Source organism: Trichomonascus vanleenenianus (genome assembly GCF_965637985.1).
Source record: "Trichomonascus vanleenenianus strain CLIB 3782 genome assembly, contig: TRVA0_005S, whole genome shotgun sequence".
NCBI classification, from domain to species: Eukaryota; Fungi; Ascomycota; class Dipodascomycetes; order Dipodascales; family Trichomonascaceae; genus Blastobotrys; species Blastobotrys vanleenenianus.
Window position 1 is genome coordinate 133,341 of NW_027481882.1, and position 19,742 is coordinate 153,082.

General features: G+C 50.6%; 11 protein-coding genes across 11 annotated transcripts; 6 read left to right on the forward strand and 5 right to left on the reverse strand.

The window, feature by feature from the left end:
• Positions 1-3,909: 3,909 nt before the first annotated feature.
• TRVA0_005S01376 (uncharacterized protein) lies at positions 3,910-4,355 on the reverse strand (the record flags this gene model as incomplete). The annotated part of the gene is made up of 2 exons (XM_076682860.1): positions 3,910-4,303; positions 4,351-4,355. 2 exons carry the CDS (start codon positions 4,353-4,355, stop codon positions 3,910-3,912), a joined length of 399 nt encoding a protein of 132 aa, XP_076542835.1.
• A 695-nt stretch (positions 4,356-5,050) lies between these two features.
• On the forward strand, positions 5,051-5,848 carry RPS2 (40S ribosomal protein uS5 RPS2; the record flags this gene model as incomplete). The annotated part of the gene is made up of 1 exon (XM_076682861.1): positions 5,051-5,848. One exon carries the CDS (start codon positions 5,051-5,053, stop codon positions 5,846-5,848), a length of 798 nt encoding a protein of 265 aa, XP_076542836.1.
• A 165-nt stretch (positions 5,849-6,013) lies between these two features.
• TRVA0_005S01420 (F-box protein) lies at positions 6,014-7,492 on the reverse strand (the record flags this gene model as incomplete). Its single annotated transcript, XM_076682862.1, has 1 exon — positions 6,014-7,492. One exon carries the CDS (start codon positions 7,490-7,492, stop codon positions 6,014-6,016), a length of 1,479 nt encoding a protein of 492 aa, XP_076542837.1.
• A 426-nt stretch (positions 7,493-7,918) lies between these two features.
• Positions 7,919-9,157, forward strand: CDS1 (phosphatidate cytidylyltransferase; the record flags this gene model as incomplete). Its single annotated transcript, XM_076682863.1, has 1 exon — positions 7,919-9,157. One exon carries the CDS (start codon positions 7,919-7,921, stop codon positions 9,155-9,157), a length of 1,239 nt encoding a protein of 412 aa, XP_076542838.1.
• Positions 9,158-9,476: 319 nt separating this feature from the next.
• SSU1 (Ssu1p) lies at positions 9,477-10,625 on the reverse strand (the record flags this gene model as incomplete). Its single annotated transcript, XM_076682864.1, has 1 exon — positions 9,477-10,625. The coding sequence occupies one exon, from the start codon at positions 10,623-10,625 to the stop codon at positions 9,477-9,479; it is 1,149 nt and encodes a 382-aa protein (XP_076542839.1).
• A 710-nt stretch (positions 10,626-11,335) lies between these two features.
• TOS4 (FHA domain-containing protein) lies at positions 11,336-12,949 on the reverse strand (the record flags this gene model as incomplete). Its single annotated transcript, XM_076682865.1, has 1 exon — positions 11,336-12,949. One exon carries the CDS (start codon positions 12,947-12,949, stop codon positions 11,336-11,338), a length of 1,614 nt encoding a protein of 537 aa, XP_076542840.1.
• A 630-nt stretch (positions 12,950-13,579) lies between these two features.
• RPL37A (60S ribosomal protein eL37 RPL37A) lies at positions 13,580-13,992 on the forward strand (the record flags this gene model as incomplete). The annotated part of the gene is made up of 2 exons (XM_076682866.1): positions 13,580-13,586; positions 13,733-13,992. 2 exons carry the CDS (start codon positions 13,580-13,582, stop codon positions 13,990-13,992), a joined length of 267 nt encoding a protein of 88 aa, XP_076542841.1.
• Positions 13,993-14,210: 218 nt separating this feature from the next.
• LCD1 (Lcd1p) lies at positions 14,211-16,076 on the reverse strand (the record flags this gene model as incomplete). Its single annotated transcript, XM_076682867.1, has 1 exon — positions 14,211-16,076. One exon carries the CDS (start codon positions 16,074-16,076, stop codon positions 14,211-14,213), a length of 1,866 nt encoding a protein of 621 aa, XP_076542842.1.
• A 190-nt stretch (positions 16,077-16,266) lies between these two features.
• EMG1 (18S rRNA pseudouridine methyltransferase) lies at positions 16,267-16,986 on the forward strand (the record flags this gene model as incomplete). The annotated part of the gene is made up of 1 exon (XM_076682868.1): positions 16,267-16,986. The coding sequence occupies one exon, from the start codon at positions 16,267-16,269 to the stop codon at positions 16,984-16,986; it is 720 nt and encodes a 239-aa protein (XP_076542843.1).
• A 286-nt stretch (positions 16,987-17,272) lies between these two features.
• On the forward strand, positions 17,273-17,581 carry TRVA0_005S01574 (uncharacterized protein; the record flags this gene model as incomplete). Its single annotated transcript, XM_076682869.1, has 1 exon — positions 17,273-17,581. One exon carries the CDS (start codon positions 17,273-17,275, stop codon positions 17,579-17,581), a length of 309 nt encoding a protein of 102 aa, XP_076542844.1.
• A 1,259-nt stretch (positions 17,582-18,840) lies between these two features.
• TRVA0_005S01596 (uncharacterized protein) lies at positions 18,841-19,716 on the forward strand (the record flags this gene model as incomplete). Its single annotated transcript, XM_076682870.1, has 1 exon — positions 18,841-19,716. One exon carries the CDS (start codon positions 18,841-18,843, stop codon positions 19,714-19,716), a length of 876 nt encoding a protein of 291 aa, XP_076542845.1.
• Positions 19,717-19,742: the final 26 nt, after the last annotated feature.

Below are 19,742 nucleotides of genomic sequence, written 5' to 3' on the forward strand. Positions count from 1 at the left end.
CCATGCGGCTCAGCGATGATTAAGGTCCCAAACAGCAACAGAAGACATATAACCGGGTGTTTACTCACCTGCGCCCTATGGCCATGCATCCCGTTGGAAATGCAGCGAAGGAGAGGCTTCCAGAAGAGTACAATTCATGAGCTCGCCTCGCGCAGCAAAACCGCAGCAAGTCCACTGTGGCATTGATATCACCGCATCCCTCGGCGTTCTCACATATACACCGGGGCGTCGTCTCCTGAACCACCCGCTCCTGTGTAAACTATAATGCACCCAAACCGTAACGCACCCAAACCGTCAACGTACCTAAACCATAAACGCAAGATTGACGGGTTACACAGTTTTAAACATCCCCCCTCCCCCTCCCCCAACCTGCGACGAAACGTCGAGCTGTCGTTTCAGTCCCTGTTTCCCAAACTCTATCTTGTGTCGTATGTCCCGCCGCAACTGGTGCGGCTGTCGAGCTGACACGCACGCTGGGCCTACTACTGGTCTACTACAGTAAGCTACATGGTTTCCGAAGTAAAGCTACTATGTATATCCACGGCAGGGGCGTCCCGGCAGTGCATGGTTCAAAAAAAAAGAAATGGCTATTTATGCACGTATCTACTGGTTGCGCTAGCAAAATGCATGTCTGGCCTGTGCAGCTGCGGATCTTTTTTTTTGGAGATGAATATACGTAGTGAGGGGATTCTCTAACCAATCACGTTCTCCCCGGAAGATCCGAACGAAGCAGGCAGACGGGAAAAAATTTTTCAATGCCTGCGCCCCAGCGAGGGCTTGTTGGGTACGCCCACCAATGTGGGCATTCCTGTTGCCGAATTGCTCAAACGCCCCATGGCTCGAGGAAAGAGAGGAAGGAAGGCCAGGGGCTGTATTACAGTAATCATCGAGAATCAAAAGCAGGTCTAAGATCTGGTTTTTGTAATGTCTTTTACGTATGTAGGGTTCATTACACGCTATAGAAGTGTCGCCGTTGGAAAAGAAGTACGCACCAGTCCAGATCAAGACCAGTGCAGTTAATCGCGGTCCCCATCAGAGTTGGTGTGTACGTCTCTGCTGCTGCATACCCGCCCCTACCAGGCAACACAGTCCAATAAAAAAAACGCCAGCAATGCTGTAGCTTCTATAGGTACTGTACTACCGTACAACACAGCAGGGTACCGCACAGTATCTCGTGAGATTTGAGCCCCATCAACAGGGTGGTGAAACTGGTGGATTGACAGGTCAAACACGATGATCCATAGAAATTAATCTGTGTTGTTCAGCCGTGCTTTGGATATGGCTTGTGTCTTGTGGATGCAGAGATGGCGAGACTCCCGATGGGTTCCAGGGGTATCACCATACTATTCATGTAGCACATACTGTAGTACACTAGAAGTAGTACTGTAAGGGCAAATGATAAATGATCAATGTCAGCAGAAGCACTTCGGAGGTACCCCCTATTTTACACCTGTATTTAGCAACTGCACAAGAAGTGGCTGAGTAGGCGAAAATAGCTGGGTCTTCTCCTTGATCTCTCCACGCGCCAGGCACTAAAAAACCCCTCCTTCATGACAATGTGTCAATTGTGTGCTGTGTTAAGGGGCAAAAACATATTGGCGTCAAGAGCCGCAGTGGATGCGGCTTTCGATTAGTAACCGCTCTAATTCATTTTACTACCGGCACATGTTCTTTAAGTTTTGCAATTTTATTATTTTAGACCTTTCACTGACATACCGGTACGTCCTTTATTGTATTTTGTAGAAAATGTAGAGATTAATTTTTTTTTGTTATGTTACCGTTGCTTACCCGGTAACTTATTGAATATTTAACATCTGTGTCATACCTTTAATTAGGCCATTGTTCCATAGAATCGATTGAAAGCACATTGGAGCTGTGGCCCAATAATTATTATTTACATTTGTACTCTCTATAACGCTGGTGTAAGGGTATCAACTACCGGTACGGTATGTGATCTTTTGGTAAAGCATATAGCGAGTACCGTAATGTATTTAGCTCGACTGCTTACGAGCAACCTCAATTCGGTTGAAATGTATACAGGTGCCCTCAATGCATTTGAATCCATGGATTAACGTTGCATTTGGCTTATCGCCCTGTCTGCCTCGGTGGTATTTTTTGGATATTATTTGTGCGTTATCTATCACAGTGAGATTAAAATATGATCACGACTTGGGCGCGTGCTAAAATCTAAACTACATGTACGATTTCCGACGGCCCCCAATTTCTGTAATCCTTTAGTTCTCGCATTCAATGTTCAGCTCCCCAATTCTATTTTCATTGGAGATCCATGTAACGTTAGCGGGAAAGCTGTATTAGGCACTCGCTACCCTGCATGCTAATGTGATTACGATCTATCTTCGTAAAAATTGTCCTACAGTAATTACAGTATAGTGGTATTGTCGAATTTACCCTAAGGTTGCCGTGATAATTGCCATTAAACTGCTGAATAGTGAATTGGCAGTGATCTCATATTTGCGTACGCAATTAATTAATTTTTAGCCCCCAAGGCATGTTTAATTTGCCGTTTCATATGCTTGGTATCCCTGTCAACAGAAACAGTACAACGTCCTAGAGACCCGACAACTTACCATGCCGCAGGTTATGTAGCTCGCCGGCCATTTTTTAATGGTCTAACGTTCACCTTGATTAATACCGAATGTAATACAGAGGCCGCCCCCATGCTCACAGGTGCCGTCCATCCATCCCTCGTTTCCGATCAGCTACGTAGCTTTGCTTACTTGCATTGCGTGCAGGAGAGCATTTTAGAGCGACTCAGGGGGGAGGAAGCCGCCAGTGCTGCGCCGTTGGTGCGGCTGACCAAACGGTGAAACACTAACTTGGAAATTTGGACCTCTAATCATCAAAAGTGCTGCTTCGAAACCAGCAAGAAAAAAGAATTAATTAGCAGTAGATAGACGCTAAAACACTTAGGCGAAACGCGGCATAATGCAAACACACGTAGCCGGGGGTCCAATTCGGATATGTCCTCGACAGGTGGACCCCCGCGCTGTGCTGCAGACAGTCATGGTGTAGCCCACGTTATCATATGCTCATGATGCGGAGCTCTCACGATTGAGGTTCGGTTCCGTCGTATTTTTGCGGCGGGTTGTGGGAATCTGCGCAGCGTGTTTGTGAGAGGTGCCCAATGGAAGTCGAGTACGCATGCTCTGTTTTACATATTTTTGAAAAGCAGTTTCTTTGATTCGTGGAGATTTTACTGCTTTCAATTGACTGTCAAGCACCAACGGGAAGGCGATATCTTTTGGTTTATACCATTTTAGTCTTCGGATAGTAGAGCTATGCTGGAATTATAACCTATTACAGTAGCTGGTGGCAAGAATGTGACTATCTGAATATGGTACATGTATTAACTGAGCAGTATTACTTCAAGTTGTCTCAATGGCCGTTCAAGCATTTTTAGCTGCCTCCTTGGCGGTTCGACGATTAGAGGAATAAGAAGTTCGTACTGAATGTAAGATTTTCACAACCCGAACAATCTCATATGTTTTCGTTCCACTTAACTTAACCCTCTAGACGGAAGATATACCAGTTTTTCTCTCGAATGCTGACGATATCGTGTAATAGTAAAAATAACTATAATACTCAAAGAGCCCATCCTCTCTAAAGTAGCCCTCAGACTCCGAGTAGCGGAGCCTCAGGGGTGTTTGGAGGGAGGAGAGACCAGTCCCCTAATTCCTACTAGGAGGATATTCGAGGGCTAGTCTTCGAGCTCCCATAGCTCCGCTTCGCGGAGACTCAATTGATCAAGCTAGTTCCGCGTAACTCAGCTTCAGAGGACTAGTCCCCCCAATTACGTTAGGTACAATCCCGTAGTGAGGCGTTATCTAGTGTCGGACGTCGCGCCACAGAGATGGATAAGACAAATACCATTGATAAATAAAAAATAACTTACTTCCTGTTATCCCGAATCTTCTTGACGGTGTAAAAGTCCAGACCGCCAACGAGGACAATGGCCCCAGCATACGCCACACCTAGGGGCCACCACGTCAATTCCTTTACCTGATGGTGACGGAACAGGCCAACAGCAACGCCGGCGGTCGCTGCAAACGACACAACCAGCTGGCCGGCGATGGACGGATCGGAGAGCGAATCACTCACGGCCTGGGCGAACCCTTGGAACTTGAGCTGCGCCGTCTCAAAAATACCTGCATTTCGCAGCTTCTCCTCGTGGACCGCCTCCTTGGCCTCCTTGGCCTCCTCCGCGGTAACATTGCTGTGCTCTATGGGGACAGGGTTGTCCGAGGGTGGCGCTTTGGCTCCAGCGGCAGCAGCTTCAGCGTACCTACTTCATGTCAGCGTCGAACGGTTTCCAAACGAAATAGTACTTACGACATGGTTATACTATAGGATTATATCTACTAGAAACAAGCGTTCAAAGAACAAGGTGATTGCGATTTGGGTCCTTAGTGGCGGGTAGGACGACTTGTCGGGAGAACCACGGTTAAGTGAGCGCCCATCTGTGAGCCCTTCAGTGGGGTAAATTGACGCACTATTAAGACCTGCCTGCCCCTCGGTTGCGCCCACTTGCGCTTTGAGTGGTACCACCGCACCATCGTGGCAATACCAAGGCCACAATTGATTGGAAATGACCAGATGACATTGCGCCTTTCAGCAAGCTAATGCAGGGCTGTACATACGTGCTGCTTTGGCTTGTATCGACCGATTCTGCCTGGGGTGCTCTCGTGCTGTGCAGTACATGTGAACCTACGTCAGTCGCGCCTGGGGCTGCATGGAACATGCGCGGCTACGGGTGCTTCCCTTTGTGTTGACCGCGCGCTCGGGTTGGGACTTTAGGGCTCAGCCCTAAGGAATTCACGTGATGCAACTTGCCAAGCCCTGGGCAGGGCAGACTACCGGGTAAGTGGTGCGGCTGAGAGATCTGAAGTTTACCGTCACGGTATGGCGCGTTGGGAGGAGGCCCGCAGTAAAACAAAATTTTTCGACGCGCACTCTCACTTGAACAACCCGAAAAAGTCGACAACTTTCTCCAGTTCAAGGAACCCGAATTTCGACAACACATTACGAAAAAATGTCTTCCCAGCAGCAGCAGCAGCAGCGAGGCGGTGCTCCACCACGAGGTGGTGCCCGAGGCGGCGACCGAGGTCGAGGTGGCCGTGGTGGCCGAGGCGGCCGACGAGGTGGCCGAAAGGACGAGGAGAAGGGCTGGCAGCCAGTGACCAAGCTCGGTCGACTTGTCAAGGCCGGCAAGATCAACTCTCTTGAGGAGATCTACCTCCACTCCCTGCCAATCAAGGAGTACCAGATTGTTGACCAGTTCCTTCCAGGCCTCAAGGACGAGGTTATGTCCATCAAGCCAGTTCAGAAGCAGACCCGAGCCGGTCAGCGAACCCGATTCAAGGCTGTTGTCATCGTCGGTGACAGCAACGGTCACGTTGGTCTCGGTATCAAGACCGCCAAGGAGGTTGCCACTGCTATCCGAGCCGCCATCATCATTGCCAAGCTCTCTGTCATTCCTGTCCGACGAGGCTACTGGGGTACCTCCCTTGGTCAGCCACACTCTCTTGCCGGTAAGACCTCTGGCAAGTGCGGTTCCGTTCTTGTTCGATTGATCCCAGCCCCACGAGGTACTGGTGTCGTTGCTTCCCCAACCGTCAAGAAGCTGCTCCAGTTCGCTGGTATTGAGGACGCCTACACTTCCTCTGCTGGCTCCACCCGAACCACTGAGAACACCTTGAAGGCTACCTTCATTGCCATTGGTAACACTTACGGCTTCCTCACTCCAAACCTGTGGAAGGAGACCGCTCTGGAGCCATCTCCACTGGACGTTTACCACGACATTGCCAGCTCCTCCAAGGCCAAGTATTAAAAAATGTTTTATGTATGATAATTTAATAACTGCCTGAAGAGCCTGCACACCGCGAACCGGTGTCTAAAGGAAGGACCATTAAATTACCCCTGGGGGCCAGCCCCCAGACCCTCATAGCTCCGCTGCGCGGAGGGTGATCTTTCTCTATAATAATGCGATTCAGGGCTAGCGCTGAAGATTGAAGTACACGCCGGCGAAGAATGAATAGTACGGCGAATTGAACGAGTTCTTGTGCACCGGACGCCAGCCTTCCTCTTCACGGCATTGTAGGCAATTGGCAAGATACAGATCCTTGACATGGAGGCTCTGTAGGATAGCATTGAGCTTAGCGTAGTCCAGTTCAAAAAGAGGACAGAGGTAGAGTTCCTGCAGGGTCCCCTTATTAATAGCTGCAGCTAGTCGTGAAAGTGCCAGTTCAATTGGTTCACCTTCGCCGACGGATACTCCTGCGAGAGCCAGTCGCTGCAATGAGGCGCCCAGAGGGCTCTCCATGAGTTCTACAGCCGACCCAAGCGAAATATGCTCAATATAAATGTTGGCCACTCCGTCATACGCAGCGACAAGATCTCGAATAATCGGCATTGCACCCTCGGAGTCCTTGTACACGCGAAGTGTCGAAAGGGCCGGGCACTCCATGGGTTGGTGGTATGGGCTCGACGCGTCGAGGTCCAGCGTCGTCACATGGGAGAGCCGCAATGCAGGGGTATTACCATCGTCACCATTACTAGCGTCATCCTCATCTTCTTCGCTCCAATACAGGTCGGGGTGTAGCACCTGCCAGGACATGGGAGGCGCAAATTCGGTAACACAGTCCGGCACGTAGTTGATGCCACGAGGGTTACTAACGATGCACTGGGACAGGTCGAGACGGGCGAGGTTCTCGCACTCACTCGTCACCCTCTTCAGCCATTTCGCACTGAAAGCGCTGCTTAAAGGGCTCGCGTCCAATTCCAGCACTTCGAGCGTTGCAGGGAGCCCGAGCTGGAGAAAGTGCTCAATGTGCTCCGAGAACCGTGAGCAGAGCCGCAGCGACCGGAGGTTCGCCATGGCCAGCGGCCGGCTCGGCGGTTTCTCGCCCATTTCAAGCTTCAAATGCTTGGCCACGCTCGGCATCTGGACGAACATGTTGGAGATGTGGGCCGCCCAGTTGCTCTCGTTGTTGTAGGCCTCGGTCGCCATTGCCCGCGACTGCTCCGTTATAGTTGAGTCATACACGAGCTTGGACACTACGCTCAAACAATTGAGCTGGCCAAAGTACTGCGGGATGATGTCCGCCATGAACTCGGCCGTCAGTGCCGCGAGCCGCGACGACTCGTCGTCGGCCAGGCCCCTGAGCCCGGGGACCTTGAGGGTCACATTCCGCACATATGTGCACGGCACGGCAAGGCTCCCCGACTTGACGCCTTCATAGAAGAGGCCCATGCTCGTCACGACCGCCGGGGATGCGCCGTCGAGGTTGTAGCTGAGGCGGTCCGAGAATCCGTTGATGTCCACCGTGTGCCACAGGTACTCCCCTACGAGCTGTCTCAGGCTGCGGCAGGTGTATTGCAAATTGATGAGGGCCGCCGTGTCCAGGTGTCCACAGATCATGCTCACGATCTCGTAGGGCACCCCGGCGAATTCATCATTCATGTAATCCTCCATCTCTTCTTTCGCTTCTTGGGATACCCCTACCCTTTTGGCTTCGGCCGTTATGCACCCCGACGGTTGGGAAGCCCGCTATGCGCCGCCGCTCAGGGGAGGGAGGGAGGCGGAACTCGTCCCCTAACAATCACATTCACACCAAATGGCCAGGTACAACACCAATTAGAGTGGGAGGCTCACAGCCCATGGGCCAGGGACGCCAGCGGGTAGTTGGGAGCACTCCTGGAGGTTTGTCGTTTCCCAACAAAGCCGGCGAGATGGGGTGCTTTCTCCAACCTTCGAGAAGAGAGAGCCCCACGCACGCATCCGAAGCTTCCCAACCGACGACGGTAGAAAAAAAAATTACATAGTTTTCTCATCACTCCCATAGGTGCAATTTCCCACCAATATATTAATCGAGATATATAGGGGACGAAAATAAAAAAAATGTCGAGCAAAGGGGAGAAATCTGCGGCTGAGGTCGTAGTGGAGAAGGCCCCCAACCCGACGAAGACTCCCGAGTCGAAGAAGCAGGTGTTCATTGTGCGCACGATCTGGACGCTGGTGATGATTGCCTTCTTCTTCGTCATGCTCGGGGCGGGCCACATCTGGATCATTGGTCTGGTCGCGCTCATCCAGGTGCTGACGTTCAAGGAGGTGATCAACCTGGCCTCGGAGCCGGCGCGCGAGAAGAACCTGCCGTGGGGGCGGTCGCTGAACTGGTACTTCCTAGCGACGACGATCTACTTCCTGGAGGGGGAAAACGTCATCTACTACTTCAAGCACATTGTGCTGGTCGACACGTACCTGCTGCCGCTGGCGACGCACCACCGGTTCCTTAGCTACTGCCTGTACATTCTCGGGTTTGTGTTCTTTGTGTACTCGCTCGAGAAGAGCCACTACCGGTTCCAGTTCACGCAGTTCTGCATGACACATATGACGCTACTGCTGGTAGTCGTCCAGGCGCACTTCATTGTGAACAACATCTTCGCGGGCCTCTTTTGGTTCTTCATGCCCGCGGCGCTCGTCATCGCTAACGACATCTTTGCGTACCTGTGCGGCATCACGTTCGGGCGCACGCAGCTAATCGCCATCTCGCCCAAGAAGACCGTCGAGGGCTTCGTCGGCGCCTGGATCTGTACCATCATCATTGGTATGTGCCTCTCGGCGTTCCTGGTCCGCTTCAAGTACATCATCTGCCCCGTGCAGGAGATTGGCGCCAATGTGTTCTCCGGGCTCGACTGCGTGCCCAACCCGGTCTTCGTCAAGCAGTTGTTCCCCGTGCCGCCCGCGCTTCAGGGCCTGGTTGGCGCCGACACCATCAAGGTCGCGCCCATCCACTTCCACGTCATGTGCCTTGCCACTTTCGCTTCGCTCATTGCGCCGTTTGGCGGGTTCTTCGCGTCGGGCCTCAAGCGCACCTTCCAGGTCAAGGACTTTGGCGACACCATCCCCGGCCACGGCGGCATCACCGATAGAATGGACTGCCAGTTCCTCATGGGCTTCTTCTCGTACCTTTACTACGAGTCGTTCGTCTCTACGCATCACCTGTCCGTGGGCACCGTCTTCCAGACCGCCATTAATACCCTCACCCCCGACGAGCAGAAGCAGCTCGTCATCACCCTCGTGCGATACCTCACGAACAAGGGTCTCCTCGACGACAAAGCCCTACATTGCATTGAGTAACGTCCTCTGTCGCTTTCAACAGCTCGCGGCACCCCTCATTTTTCATGACTCTAATGTACTATTTAATATAAACTTACATTCAACTGGAATAACTAGCCCGCGAAGCGGAGCTACGGGGGGTTTGGGGGCTGGCCCCCAATATCCAAACCCGTTTTTCTTCGGGGGGGGGGGGGGGGGGGGGGCACCGGGGCTCTACTACGTGGAGTTCAATTGATTGTAAAATTGAGACAATTGAGTAAGAAATATGCGTTCCATCTGCAGGGGCAGTATGGGGGAAATACACGTCGTCTCATATCATCTCATTAAAATTGCTCTAAATCTAAACAGAAATCTTGGAGTTGTCATCTGCAGCAGAAGACGTATGCTTGGATTGGTCGTCGTCGGCCAGGGAGTCCGTCTCGCTCTGGACGAGCGAAAACAGGGTATCTTTGAAGAGCGCGTGGTAGATGCTGAGCACCGAGCACATGAGCACGTTGAGCGCGACGATGACGCCAAACACGGCGCCAATGACCTTGAAGGTGGTGATCTCGAGCTCGGCCCCCAGCTGGTACCACGCCACGACGTAGGTGCCGACGGGGAAAGTGAGGCTCCACCACGACGGGTGGAACTGCGTCGGCCTGAGATAGATCGAGGAGAAGACGGACACAACGATCCAGAACGTAGCAAATGCCACGAGCGCCAACGCCGCAAAGATGGACATGTAGCGGATCGCCTCGACAGTCCCCTCGTTAACGCCCTGGCGCCGGAGAATCGTGCACAGCACGTCGGCGATGCACTGGATGCCAAACGCGCCCTGGCCCAGTGGGCCCACGTTGAGCAGCGCTGAGAATGCAATGGCCCTGGGCGGCAGCCGCACCCGTAGCATGCGATAGATGTAGACACAGATGCAGCATGCGGCGACCGCTTGGCCGTTGGCCCACAGCAGGAAGCTGATAATGACGCTCGACGGCTGGAGTCCCGCGGGCTGCACCGCGGCAATGACGCCGCCCGTAGCTGCAGCGACCACTACGGGGACAACGGGCAGAATGATCGTCGCATTGAGCGACTCGAGCGACCGGCCGTGGTAGGCGTAGGTCACAAACACGACGCCCCAGGTTGACGCCAGGCTCAGCACCACGTCGACCCACCACATGACGTAGGTCGCGACCCACGCCTTGTGGCCCCAGATGAAGTGTGTCATGTTAATAATGGTCGCGAAGCCCATGGGATAACACCCGAGGAAAACACTCTGCCCTGGGTGATGGAGCATGCGCCAGAACTGGTCCGGGTAGAGCACAAATCTGAGCACAAACACCGTAGTGAACACGACGTACATGGCGATGGCGATGCCCCACACGACGATGCCAAACACGCGGAGCCAGTGGGCTTCAAACGGGAAGTTATGCAAAATGGCCGCCGTGATGCCCACGCCCATGAGCGCGGCAAACCAGAACGGCGAAAAGTTCTTGATTCTGTATGCAATCCGCATCGCTTATCGACGCACTCTTGGCTATCTAATCTGCAGGTTCACTTATCGATAATGCCCCCCTGTCGTCAGGTCACGTTTTATTGCGAATTTTTCTTGCGATGCTTGTGGCGGTGTTGGGACATTTTATACCCTCTGGCGCCTAATTTGGCCCCGGGGACCCGAACATTTGGGGCACTGGCCACAATATGTTAAAGCCGTGCGTGGCCGTGCCACAAGCGGTTAATGTCCGTGCGGCGCCGCACCGCCGTCGGATGCCGCGCCCGACGAGAATGTACATTTTTACATTCCCCCACGCTCCCCACCTTCTATGCTTGGAATAGTTACCCTATCTGTATTCATTCACTGTGGTGTATGGGTCGAGGTAGCCTTTCGTGTAATAGGCTTACATTTGTACGGCCATGTGTTTATATCATCGGTACAATAATTCAAATTATTATATCACTGTTACACAGTATAACATTTATGGTGTGTCCGATATGCTTACGTTAAAAAGTCTGTCGAAGGGAATACAAAGAGTTCCAATAAGCACGGCTGTAACAACTTCGATGTGCGGCTGTCACGACGTCTTGCACAAAGAAGAAAGCTGTCGCTGCCCACGAATACAATTGTAGATCCATGAATATATTACATGTATTGTACATTAAATAAAAAGAGAAACTACCAAAATATAAGCGCAAACAGAAAAATAAAAATAAAAATAAAAAAACGATTCATTTCTTTGGTTTTTTCCAAAAATATTGCTTGTGGGTCTTGCGGCACTGTCGAAGGCCCGTCCGCCCCCGCGTCTGCTCTACCATGGCAATTCGGTCCAAATCAGTGTCGTGCTCCGGGTCATAATAATACTCGTCCTCAAGCTTCTTGCCAGCGGCGTCCTTACCGCTTCGCGAAATGACGCCAATGCACCTCGTGTTCATGAGAATCTCGCGTAGTTGGGGAACTGTTAGTGGCTCTAATTTGCTGTTAGATTTGCGAATGGTAGAAAGCGGCGTCGACTTGAGCCGCGAAAATGCAAGGTGGTTGGAAATGATGTGCTTTAAGTCCGCCAGCTCTCCTTCACTGAGAGGAACTCCTTCTTCGTATTGTTCTTCTGGTATAATATCCGGAGTGCTGGCCTTCTTTGATCTCTTGCCGCCTGCAACCTCGTCTGGCTCGCAGCTTTGTCGCTTCTTCTTCTTATTCTCGTCCTCCGTCATCTTCTTCAATTCATTGGACCTCTTCGAGACCTTCAATTTATTCAACTCCTCCGGGGTCATATTCAATTCCTTCGACCCTTCCATAATCTTTTTCTTCATCTCCTTCTCTTCGGCATCCGAGGCAACAGTATTGTAGATAACTGGAGCGTACTCGTTAGGATTAAGCTCCTCAAGCGGAGACCGTGTGTCGTCCTGACCAAGAATGGAGGATTGGTTCTTCGGCGTCATGACGTCCTCCCCTTCGCCAACTTCTCCAACCTCACCAACCTCAACATTGGTCTCCTTGCCAAAGTCCAACAAACGCACGGCAGGCACCGGCGAAGGCTGTGATGCAGAGCGAGGCGAGAACCACACGGGCGAAGATCCAATGGCAGCCGGAGAGCTTACGGGGACTACTGGGGAAGACGCGTTGTACAGCCCGGCCCGTTCGTCCTCGGTCTCATCATTAATATCTTCGACCAGCTCAATGAGTGCACGCTCTCCTCGCACGTCAATGACAATGCCCGGCACGTATTCAATAAAAATAGTCTCGTCCTTGAAAACCTCGTGCTCCTGTTGGCCATTGGCCGTAGGATACCCGTTCTTGTGGATCATCTCACTGGCAATCTGCGCAGCAGCCTCGTACGAGGGTACGTAGACGGCAATGCCGTTCCATCCCAAACAGTCGATGACAACCTGGTTGTTCTCGGCGTCGTAACTTGTCTGCACGTGCACCCGAGACACGAGCTTGTTCTTGCTATTCAACGCGACCTGACAGGACTTGGAGGACCGTCCAATTCTAATAGACGTGCCGTTAACAGGGAGCCTAACCAGCGCGACAGTCGACAGCGGCGACCTCAGCGTGAACCGCTTTTCTTGAGCCTCCACCGACGCAAAGGTCTCGTCCTCGCTAGGCTTGGACGGTGGTGGAGAAGACAAATTGGCGACGGAGGAAGGGACTGGCGTCGGGTAGAATGTCGCCAGACGCGGCATCTTGTCAATTGCCGGGTACTCATCCTCGATGACTGGAGACGAAGGCGCGTTCTGGGGCTGTCTCGACGTTTTAACCGGGGAAGAGCAGGGCGGGCTGTCCAATTGACCCTCGAACGCGGGCAAAAGCGCACCAGTAGGCGACGATGGAATGAAGGACATGCTAAACTAATCCGCTATCCCAATTACACGAATACACAAGCAGTCAAAAGAATGTCAGAATAGTCTGTTGGACTATTTCTTCGCGCGTAGAAGAAACGAAAAAAAGGAAGCAAGTTCAAAGAAAGAGAGGAGTATGCGCGTTCCAATGGGTCCGGCGCTTTTTTCCCGGTACAACCCTTATTACCGCTACGCGTTGTGCTTCAGTGTACCAACCTCTTATTAATGGGCGCGTCTTATAATACACGCCGTACAGACGCGTCTCGTGCGGCTCAATATAGTTGGGAGCGCGTCATTTAATTCGTCGAAACAATGCTAAATTAATTGCCCCAACCGCGGTTCGAAACAGCGACGCGTTTCGCTAGTTTGTTGTATGCGCACGTGACCTGTGACAGTCACATTCCAAATTGGGAAGTAGTGAATCGTCCTGCGCTCGCCACGGCTGCCATCCTCCATGCCATCCCCATTTTTGTTCCCGTTCGGAAAATTTCTTAATTAAGTATGATTGGGAGTGGACCATAGTGGGGAGTGTTAAGTTCAAGCGCACTACGAACTCCCAAAGAAACACCACCTAGAAAATCTTTTCTCTCATCTTTCAACACTTCATCAGTTCCCGAAAGACCGACAGCAGAAATGACCAGTACGTATGGAATTTTTCGACGGAAACGACCCGGGGAGGTTATTGTACGCAACCGCTTTCAAATTTGTTGTGGCGAAAAATGGCCATTCCCGGTGGAGTTGTGTAAAGGCGACATACATGATCATTTTACTAACCATGTAATATAGAGGGTACCTCTAGTTTCGGTAAGCGACACAACAAGTCCCACACTCTTTGCAACCGATGTGGTCGACGATCTTTCCACATCCAGAAGCACACCTGTTCCAGCTGTGGTTACCCATCTGCTAAGACTCGATCTTACAACTGGGGCCAGAAGGCTAAGCGACGACACACTACTGGTACCGGCCGAATGCGATACCTCAAGCACGTTTCCCGACGATTCAAGAACGGCTTCCAGAGCGGCACCGCCAAGCCACAGTCTGCTTAAAGTAATGACGTGTGAGAAAATATAAATGAAGTGTTATGTATTATAACAAAAGTTAATATTATTCCACCCCGGTGGCCTTCCTCATGGTAGCTGTGGACATTTTTAATTGTCATTTATCGTGGTGTTATAAGTAAGGCAAGACGATGTAGGGATTGTTCGTTACACCTCGTTCCGAGATGTTATCAGAGGCGAGACGATGTAGATAGGCTAAATGTAGTTCATTCTACAAGAGCCCGATAGATGAGCTCGCTCTCATCAGGCGTTATGTACTCACTGAGCAATTCGACCGCTTTATCAGCAGTGCGGTCGTCGAAAGTAACGGATGGCTGCTGAGCGCTGTCTTCGACAACCCCAATTCGTGACAATGCGACAATCTTGTTATGTCTCGAAGCAGGAGACAAGTTGGCAGTGATATCTGACGGCCGCGGATGTACATGGTGAATTGCGTGCAGCAGCTTCACGCACTCGCTTATCAGTGCCTTTCGGCGAGTCAGAAGTAGATTGCCATAGCTCGTAAATGCATAAGTGTTGCGATAGAGCAGGTCGAGGTGGTTAAGCATGCAATAAATGACTTTAGTATACACAGTGATCCCGATTGAGGGATGCGTTACGCGCTGGACGCCGCTCGGCTGGATAATGAGCGATGAATAAATGATGTTAATACACAATCTCTGCAACTCTATTAGTAGGTGGTCGTTGGCAAAGGATATCAAGTTATGCAGTCTTTTCGCTACAATTGGCGAGCCATTGTCGTGGAGATCAATGATGCGACGCCATTCTGGTACAGCAATGCCTTCTGCATTAAGTTCGGCAATTTTCGCCGCCAGCTGTGAGTAGCTTGGCCACACTTTTGGGCTCATGCCGGGGAGCCATGCCAAGGAAAAAGTATGCTTCGACAATTCAGAGTAGTTGAGCATCCTGACCGCAGTGGCATGCGCCTCGCTCGCAGCAACCGCAGGGAGCTTCTCCAAATAAAGCGCAAGAATTCGGAGGAATCTGCACGTAGCAGCCGCCGACACTTGCGTATTGCAGTAGGCTTCTAGGAGAGATTGAGATATTGGTAGTTCGTCGACGAAATGGATGAGCCGGTCCAGTGTGTCAAATGCTGCATACACCAAGTTCATTTGGCAACACTTGTCGAGAGATATCCTCGGCAGGGGCGCCGAGTGCTCTAGTTCTACTCGGCCGAGGACGACATGTGTTTGCTGCTGCTGTTCCGGTAGAATAATTGCCTGGTAGCGCGTGAGAATATCAAGGTATATGCCCGCCAATTGTGCGCCTTTGACACTGTGGCTGTTATTGGATAACAATGCAAAGTCAAGACAGGTATTAATGAGGCATGTAATCAAAACACATTCCATCCACTTCTGGCTCGAAAGACACAAATCAAACGACTTTGTCAGTCTTGCCAACAATGCCCCGAGAACATCCTCGATCGTCTCCGCTGATGAGAGTTCCAGCAGTATAACCTGCGATAGAGGTTGTCCATCGAGATCTACGTCATGCAATTGCTCCAAAGTAAGCACTCTGCTACTTTGAGGCACAGTATGGTGGATAATTAATGTGCTAAGAAACAATAACGCGTTCGTCTCGAGTAACCGTGGCACCATCTCCAGTCGCGGGTCCTTTCTCGGCTCGACATAAACCTTGGCACTGGTTTGCCTTCTCTGTGGAGATGGCGGCTGTGTCCCCCGCTCAGCCTCGCTTCCAGTTCTTTTCCTAGGCACAACTGAATGTCGCGCCTCTAGCGCTAGCATCTGCTTCTCGGTGCTTAGCTTGGCAACCTCTTTTTTCAGCTCAACAATCTGCTGGAGCACATCTTTCTGGCGGGCCTGGAAGTCCGCTTCAAGACGTTCAACCTCGCTAAGATGGTCTTCATTAGCTTTTTCCAATCGCCGCCTTATGATGACCGATTCGCCATTGGCCTGGAGTAATTGGCGTTGAAGTTCGTTGAAGTCCCGCAAAAGGCTCTCGCTAGTACTTGACTCCTCTTGCTTCCCCTGTTGACGCTGTGTCAGCTCAAATTCCCGGCGAATCTCTTCTGGGTCCAACAAGTCAAGCTCCTCATCTTCATCGCTGTCCATCTTGACATCTTCATACCACCCAGATCGCAAAACAGTTCGATCCGTATGTGCAAAAAGGATGAAGAACCGGGGGTGGTTCAGTATCGCAGTGCGTGTGGTTTAGGGTTTCTCACTCCCAACGGAAAAAGATAAATTTTTTCTGAAATTTTCGGCGAGAGAGGACCTTACTGATCATCGATAAACCCACAAAATGTCTAAAGAGAACTCCAGCCAGGACCCTTCGCTCTTGCCGAAGCAGCCAAAGGTGCTGAGCTCAAGCGACAAGGAGACCAGGCGTCTGATTGTCGTTTTGTCGAACGCATGCCTGGAGACCCATAAGATCCCGTCGAGCGGAGGAGATCGGTATGCACTCCTGAACTGCGATGACCACCAGGCGTACATCAAAAAGCTGAATAGAGATATTAAGGATACCCGACCCGATATCACCCATCAGTGTCTGCTGACGCTGTTGGACTCGCCTATCAACAAGGCGGGGAAGCTCCAGGTGTACATTCAGACGGCCCGAAACGTGCTGATCGAGGTCAACCCGAGCGTGCGAATCCCGCGTACGTTTAAGCGATTCAGCGGTCTTATGGTCCAGCTTCTGCATCGACTCTCCATCAAGTCCGTCAACTCGGAGGAGAAGTTGCTCAAAGTCATCAAGAACCCTATTACCGATCACCTGCCTCACAAGTGCCGAAAGATCACACTGAGTTTCGACGCCAAAGTCCAGCGGGTGCAGGACTACGTAGATACGCTCGATGAGGACGAGAGTATATGTGTATTCGTGGGTGCCATGGCCAAGGGCAAGGACAACTTCGCCGACGAGTATGTTGACGAGAAGATTGGTGTTAGTGAGTATCCTCTCTCTGCCTCCGTTGCCTGTTCGAAGTTCTGCCACGGCTGCGAGGATGCTTGGGGGATCATGTAAAAACTTGGTCATCCTCTCTTAACATCCGTTTTTGTTATGATTTTTATGAAAGATTTATCGCATCTTACTCTTTTGCTTTGATATTGTACATTAGGATCTCGGAATTTGCCATCCATCATTTATCTGCCATGAATACTGCGATTTGGCCGCATCAACTGCGACCGTAGGTTTATTCTTGCGCATGCATTTTTAATTAGTCTCATCAACTGACTTGTTGGTTTATATATATACACTGAATGAATCTTTACGAACTTCTATATTCCATGGTTTATCTCTGGAGACACAGATGTCAGGATCCTCAACTGTCCAACTACACCCTCGAAATGATCGGTGCGCCGCGTGCGGCTTTGTTTCCCCCCTCTTCTTCTCTCGGAGATCCGATACGTATAGTGAATCTGCGACAAACCAGTTTGGGGCGAGACCAAATCTCAGAGTGCGGATCACAGTGAGTGAATTATATCCGGCCGCCCGGCATAGAGATCGATCCGGATTAAATTTCAGTGCATTAACCGCGCACTTGGCCCCACTCAGTAGGTTGCGTCAAACCACGTTGCTGCTATCATTACTGATAACGCCCAGACTCATATGCGTGTAAATCTGCCGCATCGCGATCTGCAGTTATGGCAAGGCCCTTGTAAGGGAAGATTGCAAGACTCCCATGAATATGGTGAGTGTATAGTGTGAGTAATACAGTGTAGCAGTTAGCATGAAGGTATACATTCCTATTGTAATAGCTGCACGGTGGGGCGGCAAGTCATGTTTATATCGATCATACCAAATATCAATTGATGTATCTCAATACAGTATTCTATGTACGATGTAGGTATATGTAGGGTAGACTATTGGAAACCAGCAGGAAAGGTAGCCGATACAGTGGCCACTTGATGATTTGTCCTAATCAGGAAACTTTATGCACTGGCAAAGCCACCCCGGCGTGGTATGATGTGCCATGTGCGTGCTCAGCCTAAGCTCTGATCTCGAACTCCCAAATACGATCGAAAGCACAACAATGGCACAATTAATGGAATGCCTGCCATAATAAGGGGAAAATCAATTGCGCAGCTACGTATAGGTTCACTTGAGTGGATCTACTCAGTGGCAGCATAGCTCGGTGCCATTTTTTAGCACTATCCAGGGGCTGTAGGGATAGGCACGAGGAGCGATTATCAGTTTCGGTTAGTTCAGGGGGTGAGGGGAGTCCGAGAGAGAAGTGCTTTTGTTCTAGTGCGTTCTATTCGCTTGCGCAAGCGGGGAAAAATTTCCTCCCAACCTTATTTTAGCCCTGTTGCTCTTGACAACCAGACTGCCGTTATATAATTACCAACTTATTCTCCCAATTTAATAAACTTTTGGATTTTTCCTTCTCTACAAACTTTTCTATTTTTTCTCGCACTGCACTTGCGCGCGATTTCATCCAATCACAAATCGCCAACCCACTCCAACCAACCACACAACAGAACAACAACGGCACAACAAAATTTGCAAAGTATAAAAAAAAGGCTGCTTTGGTTATAGAGTATTGAACATATATTTGCTCCGCAACGTAAGGCAGATTTTATTTCGATACTGCTGATAGCGACGTCTTTTTTTTGTGCTTGGCTAACCACTAGTTGACTCTTGTGGACCTTGTCTTTTGTCTGTTATCGATTACTTACCACCTCCTTTTTTTCGCCACCCAGTTTTTGCTTGTGCAAATTTTCTTTGTGGCATTGTCTCCTTTTCTCCCCTTGTTTTGTGTTTGGTAATCGATTACTAAGCATTTTTTGTTGAGTTTTTCCTACGCAACCGAAGAGAAACTCCCAACCTTAAAAAAGTCAACTTTACCTATTAAGGTTAGTTTTTGTTTTTCCCAAAATGGCTCTGTCCAATGTTCGACCAGTTCTGCAGGAGACCACTGGTAACCATCACCACACTCAGGGCAAGTCGTTCGGCAGTGACCGCAGCAGCACAGCTACAGCCTTTGTGAAGCGACCGTTACTGGTGCCCGTTGAGGTCCCGCACAAAAAGATAAAGGTTGCCCCACACCCCAACTCGTATGACTCTGAGTCGGACGACGAGAACGTTAAGCTCTGTTTGTCGCAGTCACAGCCAGGTACTTCCACTAAGACTGACCTGTCTGCTCTTATCAAACACCAGCAACGACGTAACTCACAGCACCACCACCGAAGGAGAAAGTCATTTGCTGTGCCGGAGTGTGACCGCCAGGCTCGTCAGGCCTGTTTCAACTACTTGATCAGTGCCATTGACGAGGTTTGGGCGCAGTACTGCGACTGCACTTCCTCCGAGGAGAACGAAATGTACTCTGAGGCGCGGGGTGGTCCACGGGCGCTGAGCTTTTCCGAGTCTATTGATATGCCATCATCTCCAGCATTTTCTTTTGATGATGACTATTCTTCGGACGAATCTGCGGGCCCGCGGACGCCAGGGTCGTGTTCTTCTTCCAACGACAATAGAAGAGTGACTGCTGCTGAGGTGGCCGCTGAAAAAACCAAAAACGTCCCTCAGAGTGTTCGATTATTGAACCTGAAGAAGCGGCTGTTGAACGCCAAATACTATTTGGCTGATTTAGTCGATGCTTCTGACCCTGTGTCGTCTGTCGAGTTCTGGAACCGATGGGATATGATCAAATACGCCACCATTGAACTTGTCGAAGAAGATGGCGACGAAGATGAGACTATTGAATCGGTGACTGAAGAGCTCGAGCAGGGACGGCACTATGGGCGATGTTAACGATTTTTATTATTATTTATGTTTAT